Source organism: Musca autumnalis, unplaced genomic scaffold (assembly GCF_047663935.1).
Source record: "Musca autumnalis isolate F117 unplaced genomic scaffold, ASM4766393v1 scaffold_4, whole genome shotgun sequence".
NCBI classification, from domain to species: Eukaryota; Metazoa; Arthropoda; class Insecta; order Diptera; family Muscidae; genus Musca; species Musca autumnalis.
This window is the reverse complement of record NW_027411977.1, coordinates 87,821,485-87,843,385: the sequence shown is the minus strand read 5'-3', so window position 1 is coordinate 87,843,385 and position 21,901 is coordinate 87,821,485. Positions and strand designations below refer to the sequence as shown.

Here is a 21,901-nt window from a genome sequence, read left to right as displayed (position 1 = left end):
GATTGCATGATAACTTACGAATTGAGTAACAGAAACTTTACATTTCGTTAAATTTCTTTCTTCGGGTACCTCCCTAAAACTTTGCACATCGTAGTATTTATCACAAATGACCATCAAGTGCCATGAGGATCTATATCAGGCAACACCTTAAAGGTAACTGTCTCACACAAGTTCGGATAGGATTACAACAATATGTTTTTTTTTTTTTGTGGGCAAGTCCATACTTCCCCCAACTGAAACGATTGACTGTCACAACAACTATCGAAAGGAATGACTTCCAAAATTAGATCCAGTTGATTGGGTCTATTAGTGGAATAATTAGGACAGACAGAAAGACGGACGGACATGGCTAAATCGACTCCAGATTGAAACGAAATTCGTTTCAAACAAACTTGAGGCCCAAGCCATTATTTCGATGAGACAGATTTTTGGTCCTGTTAAAGTGTATACGAGTATACCCTTGTTAGCCTAAAGGCAATCGGTGACGAGAAAAATTTAGGGTTTTTGGCCTGGAAATCTAATATTCAGTAATTTTTCTGAGAGCGGGCTAATTATTGCCCCACATCCCTTAAGCCTTCTTGGTCCTTAGTTTCATTACATGTGATTTCCAAATGAGAAATGTATGCCTTACGCTAAACGACCTAATTGGAATTGTTGCCTTCAAATTTCATTCTTCGTTCGTTCTTATAACAACAACCTGCAGTGTACATTCCAAGTTGCTGTTGCATTCATTCTCTTTCAGAATTTTCATTCAACACTTTACCTTAACATACTTTCGTTCGTACAACCCCTGGAGGTTGGTGTTAATTTCTTTACACTTTTCGTCGTTTTGCTTTATTCTGGAGTATCAGCTTATTCATTGCCGTCGCTCATTAAGAAGATTGTATTGTATGAAAGTTAAATGAAATAAGACAAAGCTTAAGACAAACATGTGATTAATGCACTTTATATATTTTCTTTTATTGTTTTTGTTTTTTTTTTCTTACCTGACATTTTTCTTTTTGGCTTGTAGTCTTGTTGGTATTTTTGTAAACTAATCTACATTTTTTCATCTCTCTTTCTATTTTTATTGCAGACTTGGCATAAAACATGTTTCAAATGCACAGAATGTGCCATGGCATTGAATATGAAAACGTACAAAGGTTTCAATAAGATGCCATATTGCGAAGCGTAAGTAGAAAGAAGAAACATATATTTTTTTTGATTTTAGTATAAGAAAAATAATTTGCTTAAATTTTAAAAATTTTAAATTTTTAAGTGCAGAACAATTTGTAAAAAATTGCAAAGCTACCTAGAAAAAAAAACTCATTACAAATCTCCTTACTAAACCATTTTTTAACCAGGGCATGTTGCTAGCGATAAGTTATTTGTTGGCCACTAAAAATCGATGAATAATTAGTTATGATCTTTTTTAGTAGGCAAAGATTTACTAGTCATGTTTTGGTAACCAAAAATAACTACTATGAGTTTTTTGCTGGGTAGAAGAGTCTTAAATTTGGAATAATAAATTTCAGAAATATTATATATATTATACCAATTTCAATAAATTTGGAATAAATATTAGTACCATTAAAGAAAATATTTTCAAATATGCTCTTCTTCCCGAGTTTTCCTCATTATTATCTCAAACTTTTTCCCTTTATAATCGAACAGAAACGTTTTCGTTAAAACGTACAATAAAATACAATATCCACCAAAATTTAAGCATTAGGGTTATGTCTTTTTTACAACCTCATATCCCTGTATCATAGCGTGATCAGTTTCTACATAAGATACATAAATCTTAATTATAAAGTGATTCTATAAAAAAGCTTCCGCACAAAAAGCTTTTGCAATTTTTTTAAATTTAAGCAGATATTTAACTGAAAACAAGGTATAGGGGTGCAATACATAACCAAAATGACATAACCGTTTGTTTCTCACTAATTTTATTAACGCATTATAACATATATATCCAGGCATGTTCTGGCATTCACCTCTGCACCTCACGTGTATAGAACACACCTAAAGCTGTTCTGCAACACATTTTACACCTAGTTCGGGTGTATTCCTCACACTGTAATTTTGATGGCGAGAGCTGAGTGAATCCTTATTTTTTAAAGAAACTAATTAAAATTTTCTACAAAAAACTGCATAGGACTAAAATCTAATGTGTTTGCTATTAGCGTTTAAAAAAAATATTTAATTTTCTTAACAAAATATTATTTAAAAATGTATTTTTTCTTGAGGTACTAAATTCAACATGTAGGCGCTCTTGTAAGAGTTCGTTTCTTTGTTTACGTCTGTTTCGTAAACAATGAAAGAACAAAGCGTACATACACACACACATGTGTATTCGTTGATGCGCCAACACAGACTGATACTTTGTCATTGTTAATTATAAAGTTTGAAAGCTGTAATAAAGCTTTCCAAAGTTCTTTCGTGAAATATGAAAGCTCTTTTCACGTGAAACACAGAACATCAATTGCTTTCACAGGTGAAGTGCATGTGTGATGTGAAATGGATACACGGTGAATTCCAGAACATGCCCGATCATTTTATATTATATATAACTTTATTTCACATATCATAAATATTAAAAGTGGTTTGTGCGGGACCTTTTTTTAAGGAGTTTTTTAGGTTTTCAACATTTTGCTTGGAAACCGCAAGTCCTATCGAAATGGAAGAAAAGAAAATGTTGTGGCTATGAAAATTTTCTACAAGATTGATCTTCTTGACAATTTCGTAGGTTTTACCGTTATTGAGATATATAAGTTCAAATTGGGACAATATATTGACTGTATCGCTTCTATATAAAACTATGCCATGACTGCAATTTCCCAACTTAAATTGATATATCTCGAAAATTGTACAACCTAGGGACAAATTACGAAAGCCAATCTTGTAGAGAATTTTCGCAGCTAAAAGATTCTCACTAGTCTCATTTCGATAAGACTTACCGTTTTCAAGCTAATCGTGAAATCTAACAAAAAATCTAAAAATGTGACCTGAACATCTATATATGTATCTCAAAAATGGTAAAACCTAGGAAAAATTATAACGGTCAATCCACTAGAGAATTTTCACAGCTACAACATTTTCTTTAGCCCCATTTCGATAGGACTTTCGGTTTCAAGCAAAATTTGCGAAAACCGAAAATAAACCTAAAAATGTGAATTTTGACCGCGATTTATTTAAAAATCCCTCCTGCGATTTTTGCTTGTTTTTGGATTTTTCTCATCTATGAACATTGCTTTTTCAGAATCCGCAAAAACTTTCCAGGTGTAAGCGGTTTTTCACTTAAAGTTAGTTAATGTGCATCCTGCATTACACTATTTTATAAGGAGGTGATACAATCAGTATATTGTCCCAATTTGAACTTCTATATCTCAAAAATGGTAAAACCTACGAAAATACCATTAAGGTCAATCATGTAGAGAATTTTCACTGCTACCACATTTGCTCCAATCCCATTTCGATAGAACTTTCGGTTTCCAAGCAAAATCATGAAAATCTAAATAACCCCTAAAATGTCAACTTGAATCGCGATTTATTTAAAAAGCGCTCCGACAATTTTTTTTGATTATTAATTTTTCTCAACAATGAACATTTTAGTTTCAGAATCCGCAAAAACTTCCTTCCACTTAAAGTTGCGTCAAGAGCACCGTGTAGATCAATGTTTTGGTATAGCCCCCATATAACGGTACCTCCAGATTTTCGGTATTTTGAGGATTTTAGCTACAATTTTTAACCTAATTACCTGTAATTTGACGTTTGAGGTCCCCAGTGGTCACAAAACATCTCCACCGAAAACTGTCAACTGTCAACATAGGTTTATGATTTGGTATAGCCTCCAAATAACGGTACCTCCCGATGTGCGGTATTTTGAGGATTTTAGCTGCATTTTGTGACCGAAATACCTGTAACATCTCCACCAAAAACTGTCAACATAGATCCATGTTTTGGTATTGCCTCCATATAACGGTACCTCCCTATTTTCCGTATTTTGAGGATTTCAGCTACAATTTTTGACCAAATTATCTGCAATTCGACATTTGAGGTTCCCAGTGGTCACAAAACATCTCTACCGAAAACTGTCAACATAGGTTTATGATTTGGTATAGCCTCCAAATGACGGTACCTCCCGATGTGCGGTATTTTGAGGATTTTAGCTACATTTTGTGACCGAACTGCCTGTAACATCTCCACCGAAAACTGTCAACATAGGTCTATGTTTTGGTATAGCCCCCAAATAACGGTACCTCCCGATTTTCCGTATTTTGAGGATTTCAGCTACAATTTTTGACCGAAGTATCTGCAATTCGACACTTGAGGTTCCCAGTGGTCACAAAACTTCTCCAACAACAATTATCGACGTAGGTCCATACTTTGATTTATCCCCATATAAGGTTGCCAACCTATTGAAGACATTTCTGTACACATTTTTTACCTTATTTAGGTATCAGTGGTCACAGAATATCTCCGCCTCAAATTGTGGACAGGGAGGGTATAAAAAGTTCGACCTGGCCGAACTTAACGCTTTTTTCTTGTTTAAAATTTAAATGGAATAAATGTTATTTTCGTCATTACTAGGCAAAAGGCCATTCATTCGTGCAACAGGAAATAATTTTTTGAGAAAAAATATTTTTTTCATTTCATAGAATTTTTTTCAACATGGTTTGTGCGGAACCTTTTTTTATAATAAAATGGGCAAAAGGTCATTCATTCCCACTACAGGAAATAATTTTTGTGAAAAAATTTCAAAAAGTCATAACCCTAATAAAGTAACGGTACCTCCCGATTTTCAGTATTTTGAGGATTTAAGCTGCATTTTCCGAAAATTAATTATTTCGAATGGATGAGATATGTTACAAAATGTTGCAAACACATATTGGTTTGGACACAAACAAATTATGTTTGGATCCAAACATATATTTGTTTGCAATCAGTCCCATACAAATATTTGTTTGGATTCAAACATATTTCTAACATATATTTTTCTGGGTGTATTACAAAATTTGTTGTTCGCAACACAACTGGAGTTGGATTGCCATCCATAATCGACATCTAAGTTTTGGGTATCCAGAGATAAGCTCCAATCCCTGCCGGCACATACTAAAATGGTTATTGTGCAAGATAACTCTAAAACCTTTTCAAAAAATTATTCAAAACTTCCCAGCAAAATGTTCGATGCCAAAGATGCTATTCAAGAATGGGTGCAAGTGAAATTGAATGTCATTTTTGTAGCATCTTCACTCATTCTTTTTTCAAGAGCGTGACCCCCAAAAGATGCAATTCATTTTCAGATCCTAAGCATGTCATCTTCACTAACTCGGTGGATTGGCATCTTAACTAATTCCTTAGAATAGCATTTTCGTAAATCTTTGCATATCATTTTCACCAACCCTTTGGCATGAGTTTTTCACGCCTTGTTCGGAAAATGCTGTATTGAAATATGATTTTCATGGCGTTTTTATTTATTCAAAGCAATTTTTGAAATAATAATGGCTACATATTGAAGTTTGTTTGTAGATTTGACGCTGAACATGTTTTGTATCATGAAACCTTGACCTATAGAAATTTAGACGGCAGCACCATCCCGAGCGTATTGAGCCAAAAATACTCTGCTTTCTCCGAAGACCGCATTCAGACGATAGATAGTTTTTTATTGAATCTGCGACTGCATTCATGTGAGTACTTCTTAAACCTGCTTGATAGGCTTGTTGATCCTGGTTCTACTCCCATCGACCATGACATTCAACTCTATTGTTCTCAACTCTGCCGCCCAAGTGGTGAACAAAGTGGCCGTAGATTTATTGGCTGATATTTGTATATTCCTCGCGTGGAAAATGGTGGTAAGATCAGACAAAAATGAGTTCAGTCATTCACAAATGTCATCAGGGAAGGCACCCGACACCAAGATCGTACAATCATCCGCATACGTTATGGGTTAGACAGTTTTCACTCTACGGGTCTCGGACATCTTGATCATAAATTCACCGCACGACAGACGTCCAAACTATAATTTATTATCCAACGTTTCAAACTTAGCTGGAGCGTAGTTTGCTCGATGAACTCTAACAGCGTGGAGTGCTTGACAGTCTCAAAGGGTTACTATCACTGTTCTATCACACGGCTTACTTTGATTGAGTCCTCGACTAATATGTGTGGAGATGACGTTCAGCGCAGTTGTTGTGCTGCTTGCGGATCCCATGTTATTGATCGGCAACTAGACAGTTATTACTGATGCTGGGGGACTAAAGCCTCTCGGGTCTTTGTTACGGGCGACTGAAGCGAAATTGGTCTGGACGATTCACCTTTGCTGCATCCTTGCTAGACTTCGGGAACGATGTGTGTGGCTAGCGACAGGTTGAGAACTTTATTGAGATACTTTACATTTGGCCGTCCAGCTGTTGCAGTTTAAGCACCGCCGCTACTCGCAACATAGTTTAATTCCTCCGCAACTGATTGATTGATTCATCTTACAGAAGGTTTTTCAGTTCCCATCACCAGTTAAGATTTCGACATGGACTCTAACTGCAAATTACTATTTCGTGAATTTTATTTTACGAACATTTTGGAAATGTACACTCTTTTGTTTTGTAGGGATCTACAAATCGACTTGTAGAGCAGGGCTCTCTAGAGGAGGCAAGGAAACTTTTATAATACCAAAGATTGCAGTCCGACTCTATTTTTTGCTCAATAATTAATAAATCTTACATAGCTTTAATAAATCTTAGATTAGTAAAAGAAAATATATGTACATGTGTATAAATAAAAACACAAAATTCATCTCTATTGTATCGATGTAATGGGTTCAAGTGCTGATGAAAAGATCGGATCTTTCACGACTTCCTTTAAATGGGTTCAAATGCTGATAAAAAGATCGGATCTTTCACGACTTCATTTGAACCAATGCAAAAGATCCAGTGAAATCATGGCATCTCATGGAATCACTTCCATCAAATTTTGCTGGGTTAGTTTAACGTAATTTAATATTTCGAGTCCTCCATTAAGAAGTTTGGTTACTAAAAATGTTTGGTATATGTCAACGATTTCGTATATTTGGGTTACTAGCTCAACGCCCAATCCAAGTTTTTAAAGTTCATCCATAGGAACCACGGTACATGTTAGCTCACTACCATTCTACTTGAGTTTCTTCTTGAGACGAAAGAGGGGCCGAGAAAAGTCCTAGTCTTTGCCATGTTAAAGCCGGTCAGGGCCTTTCCTTGGTATCTTTTATCCCCTACATCACCCCTTTATGTATGTTAGCGGTATCATTATGACAAATTAAGCTTTTGTATTGTTTCTGTTTTTTTTTCTAAGTTTATCATCTTGACCATGAATAATGACGATGCCTATGATGGAGAGGGAACTTTATTCATTCTGACGATAGCTACTTGAAAAAGACAAATATGAATGCGCAAATTGACGATAAATATGTCTGTCTACTTCTTGTCATTTATTTGGTTTGTCATTTATCTTATCACACAACTTGTATCTCGCAGTATATGTATATTTACATATGCATGCATATTAGGCCGGGGCGATTTGTGTGTAAGGAAAAAAACCTTAATGGGCCCTTCGCGTTTCTGATTCCTTGGATTAAACTGAGCAAAAGAGTACTCTGAACTATATGTCTACGGTGAAAATCGAGCCTCTCGATTTTGAGTTGAAGTTTTTTATTGACGTTTTTTCGATATTTTGACATATAACAGCCAAACCATTGAGATTTGTGATCCAACACAGAGACCAAAATTGCAGCCAACAGAATAATTAAGAATTCTCTAGTACATCGCAAAAGTATTGGAATGCTCCTTCAGGAAGTTTTGGCCCTGAGAAAGTGCACATTTTTCGGAAAATATTTATAAATGACACTGCGGTACAAAAGTTGACCAGAAAAATATTCAAGCGTTCTCCCCGGCCTAATGCGTATATACATAGATACGTATGTATGTATGTACGTGCGATTGGATATCATCATTCATCGTCGACAACCCTTCCAGCTGTTTGCATTCTTATTATCTACACATTCATAGTAATGAAGATAGTTAAACGTATGTAAAGGTTGTATATTTCATACCTATGTGGATATATAAACATGCATTTGCTCACACTTATCTGTTTGCAGATATGTGTATATATACAATCTGTCTCAAAAGTTAGTATGCAGCATTGAAATCAAAATATATTGAGGATAAAAAGCACTATTACTTATTTTTTTATTTATGTATTACAGTAACCTAGATAATAGGGTCATGAGCGGTTCCAAAAACCTCAAAACATTAACTACCAATTAATAGCCTATCCTCCTGAGGATCTTAAATACAGATTTAGTTATATTATGTTCAAAAATATCGAGAATTTTTTAGGCATTTCCGCAAGGGTTTTCCGCTGCATACTTTTCATTTTCATTGTTATCACCGAAGACTACCTTCGAGTCTATTAAATAAAAGTAATTGTTGATTTCGATAAGTTATAGTGGTTTTTATCCTCAATATATTTTGAGTTCAATGCTGCATACCAACTTTTGCGACAGACTGTATCGCAATAATTCATAGGAAAATGATATTTGTAGAGATACATTTTGTAAGAACTTAATATGAAATATGTACATATCTTGAAATGAAATTGCAAATATACATACATAGATATAAACAAACGTACATACCTATTTTGAAGAGCATTTTGAAAAATATTGTCGAATCCATCTACAAACGTAAATAACATTAAAAGTGTATCCATTGATTTCTTTAATTTATCCCACAAGTGAGGGTATTTTAAGCTTCTAACGGGGATAGGTTGAGAATTTAAGGATAATTATTGGAAAGCGAAATCCAGAGAAAATCTGATTAGACAGAAACTCGTTTTATCACAAAATAAAACGAATAAGGACCAGCAATTTTTGCATATCGTGCATATTTTGACATATTTTTACATATTTGCATAAAATGAGCATATGCAAAACCATATGCAAAAATATATACAAGGAATTGTGTTTTAAAAATCCCACCGAAATGGCTGAAATTTTGTATTAAGTCTTCGTTAGGGGTATGAAACTTTACACCTGAAATTTGTCCGAATGGGTCCACGTCTTCATATAGCCCCCATAGAACGGTACCTCCAGATTTCCGATATTTTGAAGGTTATGGCATCAACATCACACTTTAATGGCTGAAATTTTGGAAAATGTTTTCGTTGGGAGTATAAAACTTTCCAACTGAAATTTGTCAGTATAGGTCCACGTCTTCATATAGCCCCATATAGAACAGTAACTCCCGATATCCGGTATTTTGAAGGTTGTGCCCTCAGTATCCCACCGAAATGGTTGAAATTTGGTATTAAGGCCTCTTTGAAGGTATAAAACTTTCCACTTGAAATTTGTCGGGATAGGTCCACGACTTCATATAGCAACCACAGAACGGTACATTCCGATTTCCGGTATTTTAATCGTTGTGGCCTCAATATCCCTACAAAGTGGCTCAAATTTGATACTGAGTCTTCCTTGGGGGTATAAAACAATCCATCTGAAATTTGTCGGTATAGGCCCACGTCTTTATATAGCCCCCATACAACAGTACCTTCCGATTTTCGGTAATTTGATGGTTGTGGGCTCAATATCCCTCCGAAATGGCTGCAATTTGGTATTAAGTCTTCCTTGGGGGTGTAAAACTTTCCACCTGAAATTTTTCGGTATAGGTCCACGTCTTCATATAGCCCCCATAGAACGGTACCTCCCGATTTCCGATATTTTGAAGATTGTGGCCTCAACATCACACTTAAATGGCTGACATTTTGTATAAAGTCTTCGTTGGGGGTATTAAACTTTCCACCTGAAATTTCTCGGTGCAGGTTCACGTCTTCATATAGCCCCCATAGAACGGTACCTCCGGATTTCTGGTATTTTGATGGTTGTGGCCTCAATATCCATCCGAAATGACTGAAATTTGGTATTTAGTCTTCGTTGGGGGTATTAAACTTTCCACCTGAAATTTCTCGGTATAGGTTCACGTCTTCATATAGCCCCCATAGAACGGTACCTCCCGATTTCTGGTATTTTGAAGGTTGTGGCCTCAATATCCATCCGAAATGGCTGAAATTTGGTATTAAGTCTTCCTTGGGGGTATAAAACTTTCCACCTGAAATTTCTTGATATGGGTCCACGTCTTCATATAGCCCCAATAGAACGGTACCTCCGGATTTCCGGCATTTTGAAGGTTGTGGCCTCAATATCCCGCCAAAGTTGCTGAAATTTGGTATTAAGTCTTTCTTGGGGGTCCACGTCTTCATATAGCCCCCATAGAACGGTACCCCCCGATTTTCGGAATTCTGAAGGTTGTGGCCTCAATATCACTCCGAAATGGCTGAAATTTGGTATTTAGTCTTCCTTGAGGGTATAAAACAATCCATCTGAAATTTGTCGGTATAGGTCCAAGTCTTCATATAGCCCCCATACAACGGTACCTTCCGATTTTCGGTAATTTGATGGTTGTGGGCTCAATATCCCTCCGAAATGGCTGAAATTTGGTATTAAGTCTTCCTTGGTGGTATAAAACAATCCAACTGAAATTTGTCGGTATAGGTCCACGTCTTCATATAGCCCCCATACAAAGGTACCTTCCGATTTTCGGTAATTTGATGGTTGTGGCCTCAATATCCCTCCGAAATGGCTGAAATTTTGTATTAAGTCTTCCTTGGTGGTATAAAATAATCCAACTGAAATTTGTCGGTGTAGGTCCACGTCTTCATATAGCCCCCATAGAACGGTACCTCCGGATTTCTGGTATTTAGAAGGTTGTGGCCTCAATATCCATCCGAAATGGTTAAAATTTGGTATTAAGTCTTCCTTAGGGGTATAAAACTTTCCACCTGAAGTTTTTCGGTATAGGTCCACGTCTTTATATAGCCTCCATAGTACGATACCTCCCGATTTCCGGCATTTTGAAGGTTGTGGCTCCAATATCCCGCCAAAATGGCTGAAATTTGGTATTAAGTCTTCCTTGGGGGTAAACAACTTTCCACCTAAAATTTGTCGGTTGAGGTTCAGGCATTCATATAGCCCCCATAGAAAGATACCTCCCGATTTTCGGTATTTTGAAGGTTGGGGCTGTGGTTATACATTTCTCTATTTTATTGACTTGTCTGAAAAGAATTTTAAACAGAAAAGTTGTACATACAAACATTTTTGTATCTATTATTGAAATATTTGTTGCATAAGGAAATATGTAAAATTCATAAATTTTGCATATGGAAAAATTTATGCATTTTGCATATGTCATATATTTCGATTGCAACATAATCAGAAGCCAAAAATAAGCCCAGTCCCAATTTTTGAATTTGACATGAATCGGCCAAAAATAGGGGTTGTATAAAATTCCGCTGTCTAATAATTATACCTTCAGTCTTTGGACGAAATCAGTTTCAGAAAATTTGGAGTCGATTTAGCAATGTCCGTTCGTCTGTGTGTAGGTCTGTCTGGCTGTCTGGAGCATACGATAACTCTCGAACTAATCAGTCAATTCGGTCCAAAATTTGATCTTTGTAATATTTTGTCCAAATCTTAGTTTAGGTTCGAAGATGGGTCATATCGGTCCACTTCTTCGGGTACCTGCCGCACAAAAGTTAGAAACTTTTCCCTAAAATGGTCCATGCTTTGCCCATCATAATATATATATATATATATATATATATATATATATATATATATATATATAAATATTATATATATATATAATATAGACTATATCGGTCCACTCCTTAGGGACCTCCCCCACAAAAGTTCAACGTGTGTGTTGATCTCTGAGTACCGATGCGACAGGGATACTCATGCCAATAACAGCCAAGCAGGTATTGCAGCGACAACATCTTGTTGTGCTGATGCACTGCTAAAATATTCGTCTCCTCATGAAGGTTGTCCACTGGTGTCGTGAGGAGGCATCCTGTTGCAGTCCGCAGGGCGTTATTTGGCGCTGTGTAGCGTCAAAATAGTTTCTTTGTTAGCACCCCATGTACTGCCATCTACCGACTTGAGGACCTTGCTCCGTCTTTTTTAATATGTTTCGGAGTGAGTCTCATTTCAGCCGCCCAGGTGGTGAACAGTGTGTTAGTCGATTTAGCGGCGAATATTTTCATATTCCTCAGATGGAAGAACTGGACTATGTAGATATTTAACCTATCACATGTGTCATCGACGATATGACCCTACGCCAAGAACGTACAAATGTGATTTCAAAAGAGCAGAGAGGTTAAACGGTTACGAAGATATCCCTCCGTTTTAAGGGAACTCCCAGTTTTACTATACGGCCTTCGACTTGAATTCCACAACGTTTCAAACACGGCTGGAGGGAAGTCTTCTCTTTGTCCTCGATCAGTTTGACATGGTTGGCGGAATCGCAGGATGTAATTTTATTATGGAACTGCGCATTTTCCACAATTCATGCTGAAAAACTTGGAAACAGCTTTTCATCATGGGTGGTGTTCCGCCTCTAGAATCTTCCCCACTGCTACTATTTTTACTTGACTTCAGCAACCCCTCCAACTTTAGAGGCTACTGGTACTTGTCGAACACACATCTCCGAGTTCATCCAGTTGCTTAAGCATTACCGTTGAAATTCCGTGTGGGCCCAACGCCTTGGATGATTTCGCGTATCAGATAACATCTGCAATATTGCTCATCGTAAAGTGTGGTGTTGTCATGACATTTTTGGTGATTTATATCCGTATATCTTATTGATAAGTTTCTACCTAAAATTAGATAAAATCTTATTTATAAGGTGATTCGATAAAAGAATCATTTTATTATTTTAATCAAAATGACGTAACCTCTTTTTCTCACTAATTTTATCATCATATCTTTACTTGTATATCATTTAATATCGTATATAATTTTATTTCATATATAATATCAATTAAAAGTGGTTTTGCGTGCCCTTATTCAATATTTAAATGGAGCAAAATTTACCGAAAATCATTTTTGAGAAAAAAGGTCAAAAAGTCCTAATCCTAATGTACACATTTAGCAACTTTGCATCAGCAGTCCTCCGGTTCTCGTTCGAACCTTATGCAAAACGTGGTTATAATCCCAACGTTGGAAGCTACAGTGTGCTTTATTTCACGGCAACCACGATGTTTCTCAAACTAATTGCGAATACCATTTCAATTGAATTGCATAAATGAACAACAACAATAGGGCGCCGAAGTTGGAGACACGCTGCAAGATTTTTTGTCGCAGCAAGCAGCAACATAACTCCTATCGCAGTAGTCTTGGAGGCGGCTAAGACCAAAGGAACCACATCCATTATATTTCATCATAACTCGGAAACCTGAAAAAGGAGTACCTTTGGATTTTGGTAGGAAAATAATCCCAGATAGCTCAAGCCCAAAGTGATTTGCGTTTGATTCCGTTATATATTTTGTTGGTCCCATAAATATTACCTTTGTTTATATTTGACCAATACTACTTCCCTGATATCGTAGCGTTGTTAGCAGTTTTAAATAATTTTAATTTATTCCCTTTTCTCCTCGTCTGGTTATTTCAATAAAAAAGTGCTACTAAATTTCCATAAGAGAGCAATTATTTGTATTCCACTTTGCTTCCATCGTCATCTTCTTCTTCTTCTACTGAACAAGGCCATCATCATTATGTGTGTTTCAATTACACTCTGTACTATTTATACGGTCATTATTGTCATTTGTTCCACTCTTTTAGTTGCAGAAAATATGCAGAATAGAATACTCCACAAACGACATCCGACCAAATGACGACCGAACGACCGACTGAGCTACCTACCGCTAGGCAAAGGCTGCTGCAGTAAACCAAACAACCACACAATGCAATAACAATAGATTTATTACATTTTAACAACGGCACAGTGGCCGGAATTATTACACATCACATGGTGGTTGTGTGTGTGTTACAGAAAAGCAGCAATGTTGGATAGCGGATGGATGCTAGCATTCCTGTTTTATTTATCTGCAACAGCAAGCAGTTCTAGTAGAGCCATAATCAAAGCTAAACGAAGTGTAGAAATGTGTTTGTCGCAGCCATCATCGCTACTTGCATTTCAAGCTGCATGGTTTACTTCCGTTCGCAATGTCTACTGCTGCGTTTTATGTTGCGCTGTGTATTTGAGTTTTAAGGATGAGTTATTCTTAATTGTCGATATACGATTTTCCACAAAAACGTCATTAACTAATAATGGGATTTTTAACTCTAATGACCCATTAATTGGGAGTGTGTTCTGGAGTGAGATTTTCTGGCTACTTATATCAAAATATATTGTATTTACCACTTTAATTTGTAATATTTAATATTTAATATTTAATATTTAATATTTAATATTTAATATTTAATATTTAATATTTAATATTTAATATTTAATATTTAATATTTAATATTTAATATTTAATATTTAATATTTAATATTTAATATTTAATATTTAATATTTAATATTTAATATTTAATATTTAATATTTAATATTTAATATTTAATATTTAATATTTAATATTTAATATTTAATATTTAATATTTAATATTTAATATTTAATATTTAATATTTAATATTTAATATTTAATATTTAATATTTAATATTTAATATTTAATATTTAATATTTAATATTTAATATTTAATATTTAATATTTAATATTTAATATTTAATATTTAATATTTAATATTTAATATTTAATATTTAATATTTAATATTTAATATTTAATATTTAATATTTAATATTTAATATTTAATATTTAATATTTAATATTTAATATTTAATATTTAATATTTAATATTTAATATTTAATATTTAATATTTAATATTTAATATTTAATATTTAATATTTAATATTTAATATTTAATATTTAATATTTAATATTTAATATTTAATATTTAATATTTAATATTTAATATTTAATATTTAATATTTAATATTTAATATTTAATATTTAATATTTAATATTTAATATTTAATATTTAATATTTAATATTTAATATTTAATATTTAATATTTAATATTTAATATTTAATATTTAATATTTAATATTTAATATTTAATATTTAATATTTAATATTTAATATTTAATATTTAATATTTAATATTTAATATTTAATATTTAATATTTAATATTTAATATTTAATATTTAATATTTAATATTTAATATTTAATATTTAATATTTAATATTTAATATTTAATATTTAATATTTAATATTTAATATTTAATATTTAATATTTAATATTTAATATTTAATATTTAATATTTAATATTTAATATTTAATATTTAATATTTAATATTTAATATTTAATATTTAATATTTAATATTTAATATTTAATATTTAATATTTAATATTTAATATTTAATATTTAATATTTAATATTTAATATTTAATATTTAATATTTAATATTTAATATTTAATATTTAATATTTAATATTTAATATTTAATATTTAATATTTAATATTTAATATTTAATATTTAATATTTAATATTTAATATTTAATATTTAATATTTAATATTTAATATTTAATATTTAATATTTAATATTTAATATTTAATATTTAATATTTAATATTTAATATTTAATATTTAATATTTAATATTTAATATTTAATATTTAATATTTAATATTTAATATTTAATATTTAATATTTAATATTTAATATTTAATATTTAATATTTAATATTTAATATTTAATATTTAATATTTAATATTTAATATTTAATATTTAATATTTAATATTTAATATTTAATATTTAATATTTAATATTTAATATTTAATATTTAATATTTAATATTTAATATTTAATATTTAATATTTAATATTTAATATTTAATATTTAATATTTAATATTTAATATTTAATATTTAATATTTAATATTTAATATTTAATATTTAATATTTAATATTTAATATTTAATATTTAATATTTAATATTTAATATTTAATATTTAATATTTAATATTTAATATTTAATATTTAATATTTAATATTTAATATTTAATATTTAATATTTAATATTTAATATTTAATATTTAATATTTAATATTTAATATTTAATATTTAATATTTAATATTTAATATTTAATATTTAATATTTAATATTTAATATTTAATATTTAATATTTAATATTTAATATTTAATATTTAATATTTAATATTTAATATTTAATATTTAATATTTAATATTTAATATTTAATATTTAATATTTAATATTTAATATTTAATATTTAATATTTAATATTTAATATTTAATATTTAATATTTAATATTTAATATTTAATATTTAATATTTAATATTTAATATTTAATATTTAATATTTAATATTTAATATTTAATATTTAATATTTAATATTTAATATTTAATATTTAATATTTAATATTTAATATTTAATATTTAATATTTAATATTTAATATTTAATATTTAATATTTAATATTTAATATTTAATATTTAATATTTAATATTTAATATTTAATATTTAATATTTAATATTTAATATTTAATATTTAATATTTAATATTTAATATTTAATATTTAATATTTAATATTTAATATTTAATATTTAATATTTAATATTTAATATTTAATATTTAATATTTAATATTTAATATTTAATATTTAATATTTAATATTTAATATTTAATATTTAATATTTAATATTTAATATTTAATATTTAATATTTAATATTTAATATTTAATATTTAATATTTAATATTTAATATTTAATATTTAATATTTAATATTTAATATTTAATATTTAATATTTAATATTTAATATTTAATATTTAATATTTAATATTTAATATTTAATATTTAATATTTAATATTTAATATTTAATATTTAATATTTAATATTTAATATTTAATATTTAATATTTAATATTTAATATTTAATATTTAATATTTAATATTTAATATTTAATATTTAATATTTAATATTTAATATTTAATATTTAATATTTAATATTTAATATTTAATATTTAATATTTAATATTTAATATTTAATATTTAATATTTAATATTTAATATTTAATATTTAATATTTAATATTTAATATTTAATATTTAATATTTAATATTTAATATTTAATATTTAATATTTAATATTTAATATTTAATATTTAATATTTAATATTTAATATTTAATATTTAATATTTAATATTTAATATTTAATATTTAATATTTAATATTTAATATTTAATATTTAATATTTAATATTTAATATTTAATATTTAATATTTAATATTTAATATTTAATATTTAATATTTAATATTTAATATTTAATATTTAATATTTAATATTTAATATTTAATATTTAATATTTAATATTTAATATTTAATATTTAATATTTAATATTTAATATTTAATATTTAATATTTAATATTTAATATTTAATATTTAATATTTAATATTTAATATTTAATATTTAATATTTAATATTTAATATTTAATATTTAATATTTAATATTTAATATTTAATATTTAATATTTAATATTTAATATTTAATATTTAATATTTAATATTTAATATTTAATATTTAATATTTAATATTTAATATTTAATATTTAATATTTAATATTTAATATTTAATATTTAATATTTAATATTTAATATTTAATATTTAATATTTAATATTTAATATTTAATATTTAATATTTAATATTTAATATTTAATATTTAATATTTAATATTTAATATTTAATATTTAATATTTAATATTTAATATTTAATATTTAATATTTAATATTTAATATTTAATATTTAATATTTAATATTTAATATTTAATATTTAATATTTAATATTTAATATTTAATATTTAATATTTAATATTTAATATTTAATATTTAATATTTAATATTTAATATTTAATATTTAATATTTAATATTTAATATTTAATATTTAATATTTAATATTTAATATTTAATATTTAATATTTAATATTTAATATTTAATATTTAATATTTAATATTTAATATTTAATATTTAATATTTAATATTTAATATTTAATATTTAATATTTAATATTTAATATTTAATATTTAATATTTAATATTTAATATTTAATATTTAATATTTAATATTTAATATTTAATATTTAATATTTAATATTTAATATTTAATATTTAATATTTAATATTTAATATTTAATATTTAATATTTAATATTTAATATTTAATATTTAATATTTAATATTTAATATTTAATATTTAATATTTAGTATTTAAATTTTTTCTCCGGACTTATCACAAAATAAATCCTTCAATTTTATACTCTCTTAACAAATATTGCAATACTCATTAAGCAAAGGCAAATGCTTGCTTTTAAAAATGACATTAATTTGTATTTGCCATGAAAAACTACGAATAAAACTTTGTACTGTGGGAAAGTTCTTTCGTTCTGGCCATTAGACAGTAGAGCAGGGGAATGACAATAAATGTGTCAGTATGCTGCAAACCAGGCAGGATGTGTGACTTGAAATATATTTTGTACACATATACATGGATATTTGAGTATGTCGTATCTATGTTATTGGTTGTTGCTTGTTTACTACAACAACATATGTTCGTATGTGCTTATACTCATATATGAAAAATTTCCTATAAAGTTTTCTTCTTTCCTTGTATTTTGCATTGGCCTATGTTTAGCCTATATTTACTTTCAACTTTATGACATAGAAAGAGGAAAAGAAAACTATGCAGTGAAGTGGCGGCAGCAACATTATGGCTATAGCAACGGTCGGTAGCAAATGGCAACAAGCAACACAATACGTTGCTGCTTCTCATTGATGGAGTTAATGCAATTGTTGTGTTGTTAGAATACGTAGAAATGAAGTGAGAAAATACACTGCGACAAATTATGGAAATATGTGAAGATTTTTAAGGAAATATGGGAGAAAACCTTTACATACTTTGTAAAATTTTGAATTAACGAGTTTACATGATATTAGAGATTCAAGGTAGACCTCTTAAGAATTTCATTGGAGTCTTTGGCTTGTCAATTTGCGTATAACGTCAAAAGAATCTGTTTTCAATTTGAAACAATTTCCATTTATTTTTGTCTAATTTACCCGACATAGCCTTTTGCTTTATATTTCCATTACACTCGAATGTGTTTTTTTTAAATACACATATAAATAAATCAACTTTTATAGTGTATTTGTGTGTATGTTGGAATATTACACTTCACCCCGGTTAACTACCTCTCATAAAATTCCAAAAAAATGAGGCAGTTATGCGGGAAAGGCAGTTACGAAAATCCCGCATAGCTACCTCATGTGGGTAGTTATAAAAATCTCGTCTCAACCTTACAAAAAATGACAACAATAAGAACATAATCGCCAAAAAACAAAACGGCGTATAGTAGAATAGTTAATTTCAAGTCTAAAAATAAATAAGTTATATTATTTAACCCATAAGAAATTTAGTCATCAGTGAGCATAACATATCACTGGACATCTTCATCACAATTCCGGTAGACATCGAAATTTATTATCTCAGAAATACATCAGCGGGGGTAATAAACCGATAAAAGTATTATTGTATGTTCCTTTTGGGGAAAATATTTGACGGGCAAATATCCGAATTGGGTACTTATAGAAAAGTAGTTAACCGGGAAAGTTTGAACTCATTTATATGAAAAAACGTTGGGGATTTAAGTTGTGAGGCAATTAAACGGGAAAGGCAGTAAAGCAGAGAGGTAGATAACCGGGGTGCAGTGTATTTGTATCTGCACTTATGTATGCTCTCTTATAATGACTGCATCGAGTCGAGTGCACACAACAATGATATGTGTAAATGCATTTATCACACATTGTTGACAATGTCACTCTACTCAAAAGCTGACTTCATTGAAATCGAGTTTTTTTGTTTGTTTGTTTATGTTGCAACATACAATGCAATGACTCGTTCGTTTTCAACCTTCCTTCCGAACACTACCCACTCTACTCACTGTAATCCTTCGCATGTTTGCCAGGGAAATGCAGTAGATATTTAATGGGATTTTTAGCATTGTGTTGTTGCTATTTTTCACTTTTTTTGTTCTTGCTTTTTTCAGTGAAAATATCACTCACTGTTCTGTTTTATCATTTATTTATTGTTTTGTTCTAGTTTTCATTCCACATCAACAATTATATACTTTAATTCGTTCATTATTTTATGTATATTCTTAAGGTTTATAAAAGGACAATAGATTAAATAGAATAATGCCTCTATTTTGCAGGTATTTTGATGTCACGTTTCAGAAAATTTTAAATTTAAATTGATACTGACATATTTAAATTATTAATTTAAAATATAGCTAAAGTGAAGCCTAATAAAATAGTGGAAGTCAGATTTCGAAAAAGAGTTGTGAGGAACTATAATTGTCGAAAGGGGTGACTGGATATTGGTTCAAACTTTGTAAATCTCTCAATCTTAAATAAAGTTCCATGATGGAATACGAGTGCAAGAAAAAAATAATAAAATTGCCAAAACTTTAATTTTCATTTTCGTCCGATCATTTTTCACCACTTTCGACGTGGATTATCACGACAAAAGTGCATCAATGAACTTAAATCTTTGTAAGACGATGAAGCGCCATCTGAAATTCTGGTTCAATGAAATCAATTGTGGTCGACGCACAGTTGTTCAGAATCGCTTTTTTGAACGGATAGAGATAGAATCGTTCAGAGTCAAATCAGACAGATTACACAATCAGCGTCTCCCATGCATCTAAACGATTAAATTCGGTCTAGTAGGTACAATTTCAAGGTCAAAATTAAAATTTGAGTTTTTTCATGTTTTGGATTAAAATTTGAGTGTTTTGAGTTTTGCACAATCGATCAAAAATGTCCAACATCAATAAACAACCATACAAATAAACAAGTAAAAACAGCGTTTAGTTTGGCCGGGCCGAACTTGTTATACCCTCCTTTCGTGTATGAAGAAGACTTAATACTAAATTTCAGCAATTTCGGTAAAACAATGTTAGGCACCATTCTATGGGGTCTATTTCAAAACGTCGACCTATACCCACAAATTTCTGACGGAAAGTTTTTAGTCTCAAAAAAGACTAAATACCAAATTTCCTATATTTCGGTAAGAGAATGTGTCTAAAACTTAAAAAATACCGAAAATCAAGAAGTACGCTTCTATGGGGATATAGGAAGACGTGGACCTATACTGATAATACTCTTCTGGAATATTTTATAACTCTTGGAAGACGAAATAACGAATTTCAGCCACTTCGAATGGATATTGACGTCACAATCTTTAGTATTAAGAAAATCGGGAGGTACCGTCCTATGGGGGCTATATCGAAACGTGGACCTATAAAGGGGAAGTTTGAGTACGCCCAACGAAGTCTAAATACCAAATTTCAGCCACTTCGGTTGGATATTGACGTCAGAATCTTCAGTATTACGAAAATCGGGAGGTACCGTTCTATGGGGGCTATATCGAAACGTGGACCTATAACGACAAATTTAAAGTTTGAGTACCCCCAACGAAGTCTAAATAACAAATTTCAGCCATTTCGGTGGAATATTGAGGCCACAATGTTCAAAATACCGAAAATCGGGAGGTACCGTTCTATGGGGGCTATATGAAGGCATGGACCGATACCGACAAAGATCTGGGGGAAAGTTTTATACCACCAACGTAGACTACGTACCAAATTTTGGCCATTTTGGATAATGAAGCTAAAACCTTCTAAATACCGAAAATCGGGAGGTACCGTTCTATGGGGGCTATATGAAGGTGTGGACCGAAACCGGGGGGAAAGTTTTATACCCCTAAAGAAGACTACGTACCAAATATCAGTCATTTTGGTAAGATAATGAAGCTAAAACCGTAAAAATACCGAAAATCCGGAGGTACCGTTCGATGGGGGCTATATCAAAACGTGGACCGATATATCCCATTTTCAATACCA

The 21,901-nt window shown here is 29.5% G+C and overlaps 1 protein-coding gene across 20 annotated transcripts in view; it reads left to right on the top strand.

Annotated features, from left to right (window-relative positions):
• Positions 1 to 21,901, top strand: part of Lasp (LIM and SH3 domain protein Lasp) — a 333,829-nt gene that overhangs the window by 203,421 nt on the left and 108,507 nt on the right. For all 20 annotated transcript variants that reach the window (XM_073985188.1, XM_073985192.1, XM_073985183.1 and 17 more), the window contains exon 3: positions 1,076 to 1,170. In XM_073985188.1, coding sequence (XP_073841289.1) covers positions 1,076 to 1,170 — 95 coding nt within the window. The remainder of the gene's footprint in view (positions 1 to 1,075; positions 1,171 to 21,901) is intronic.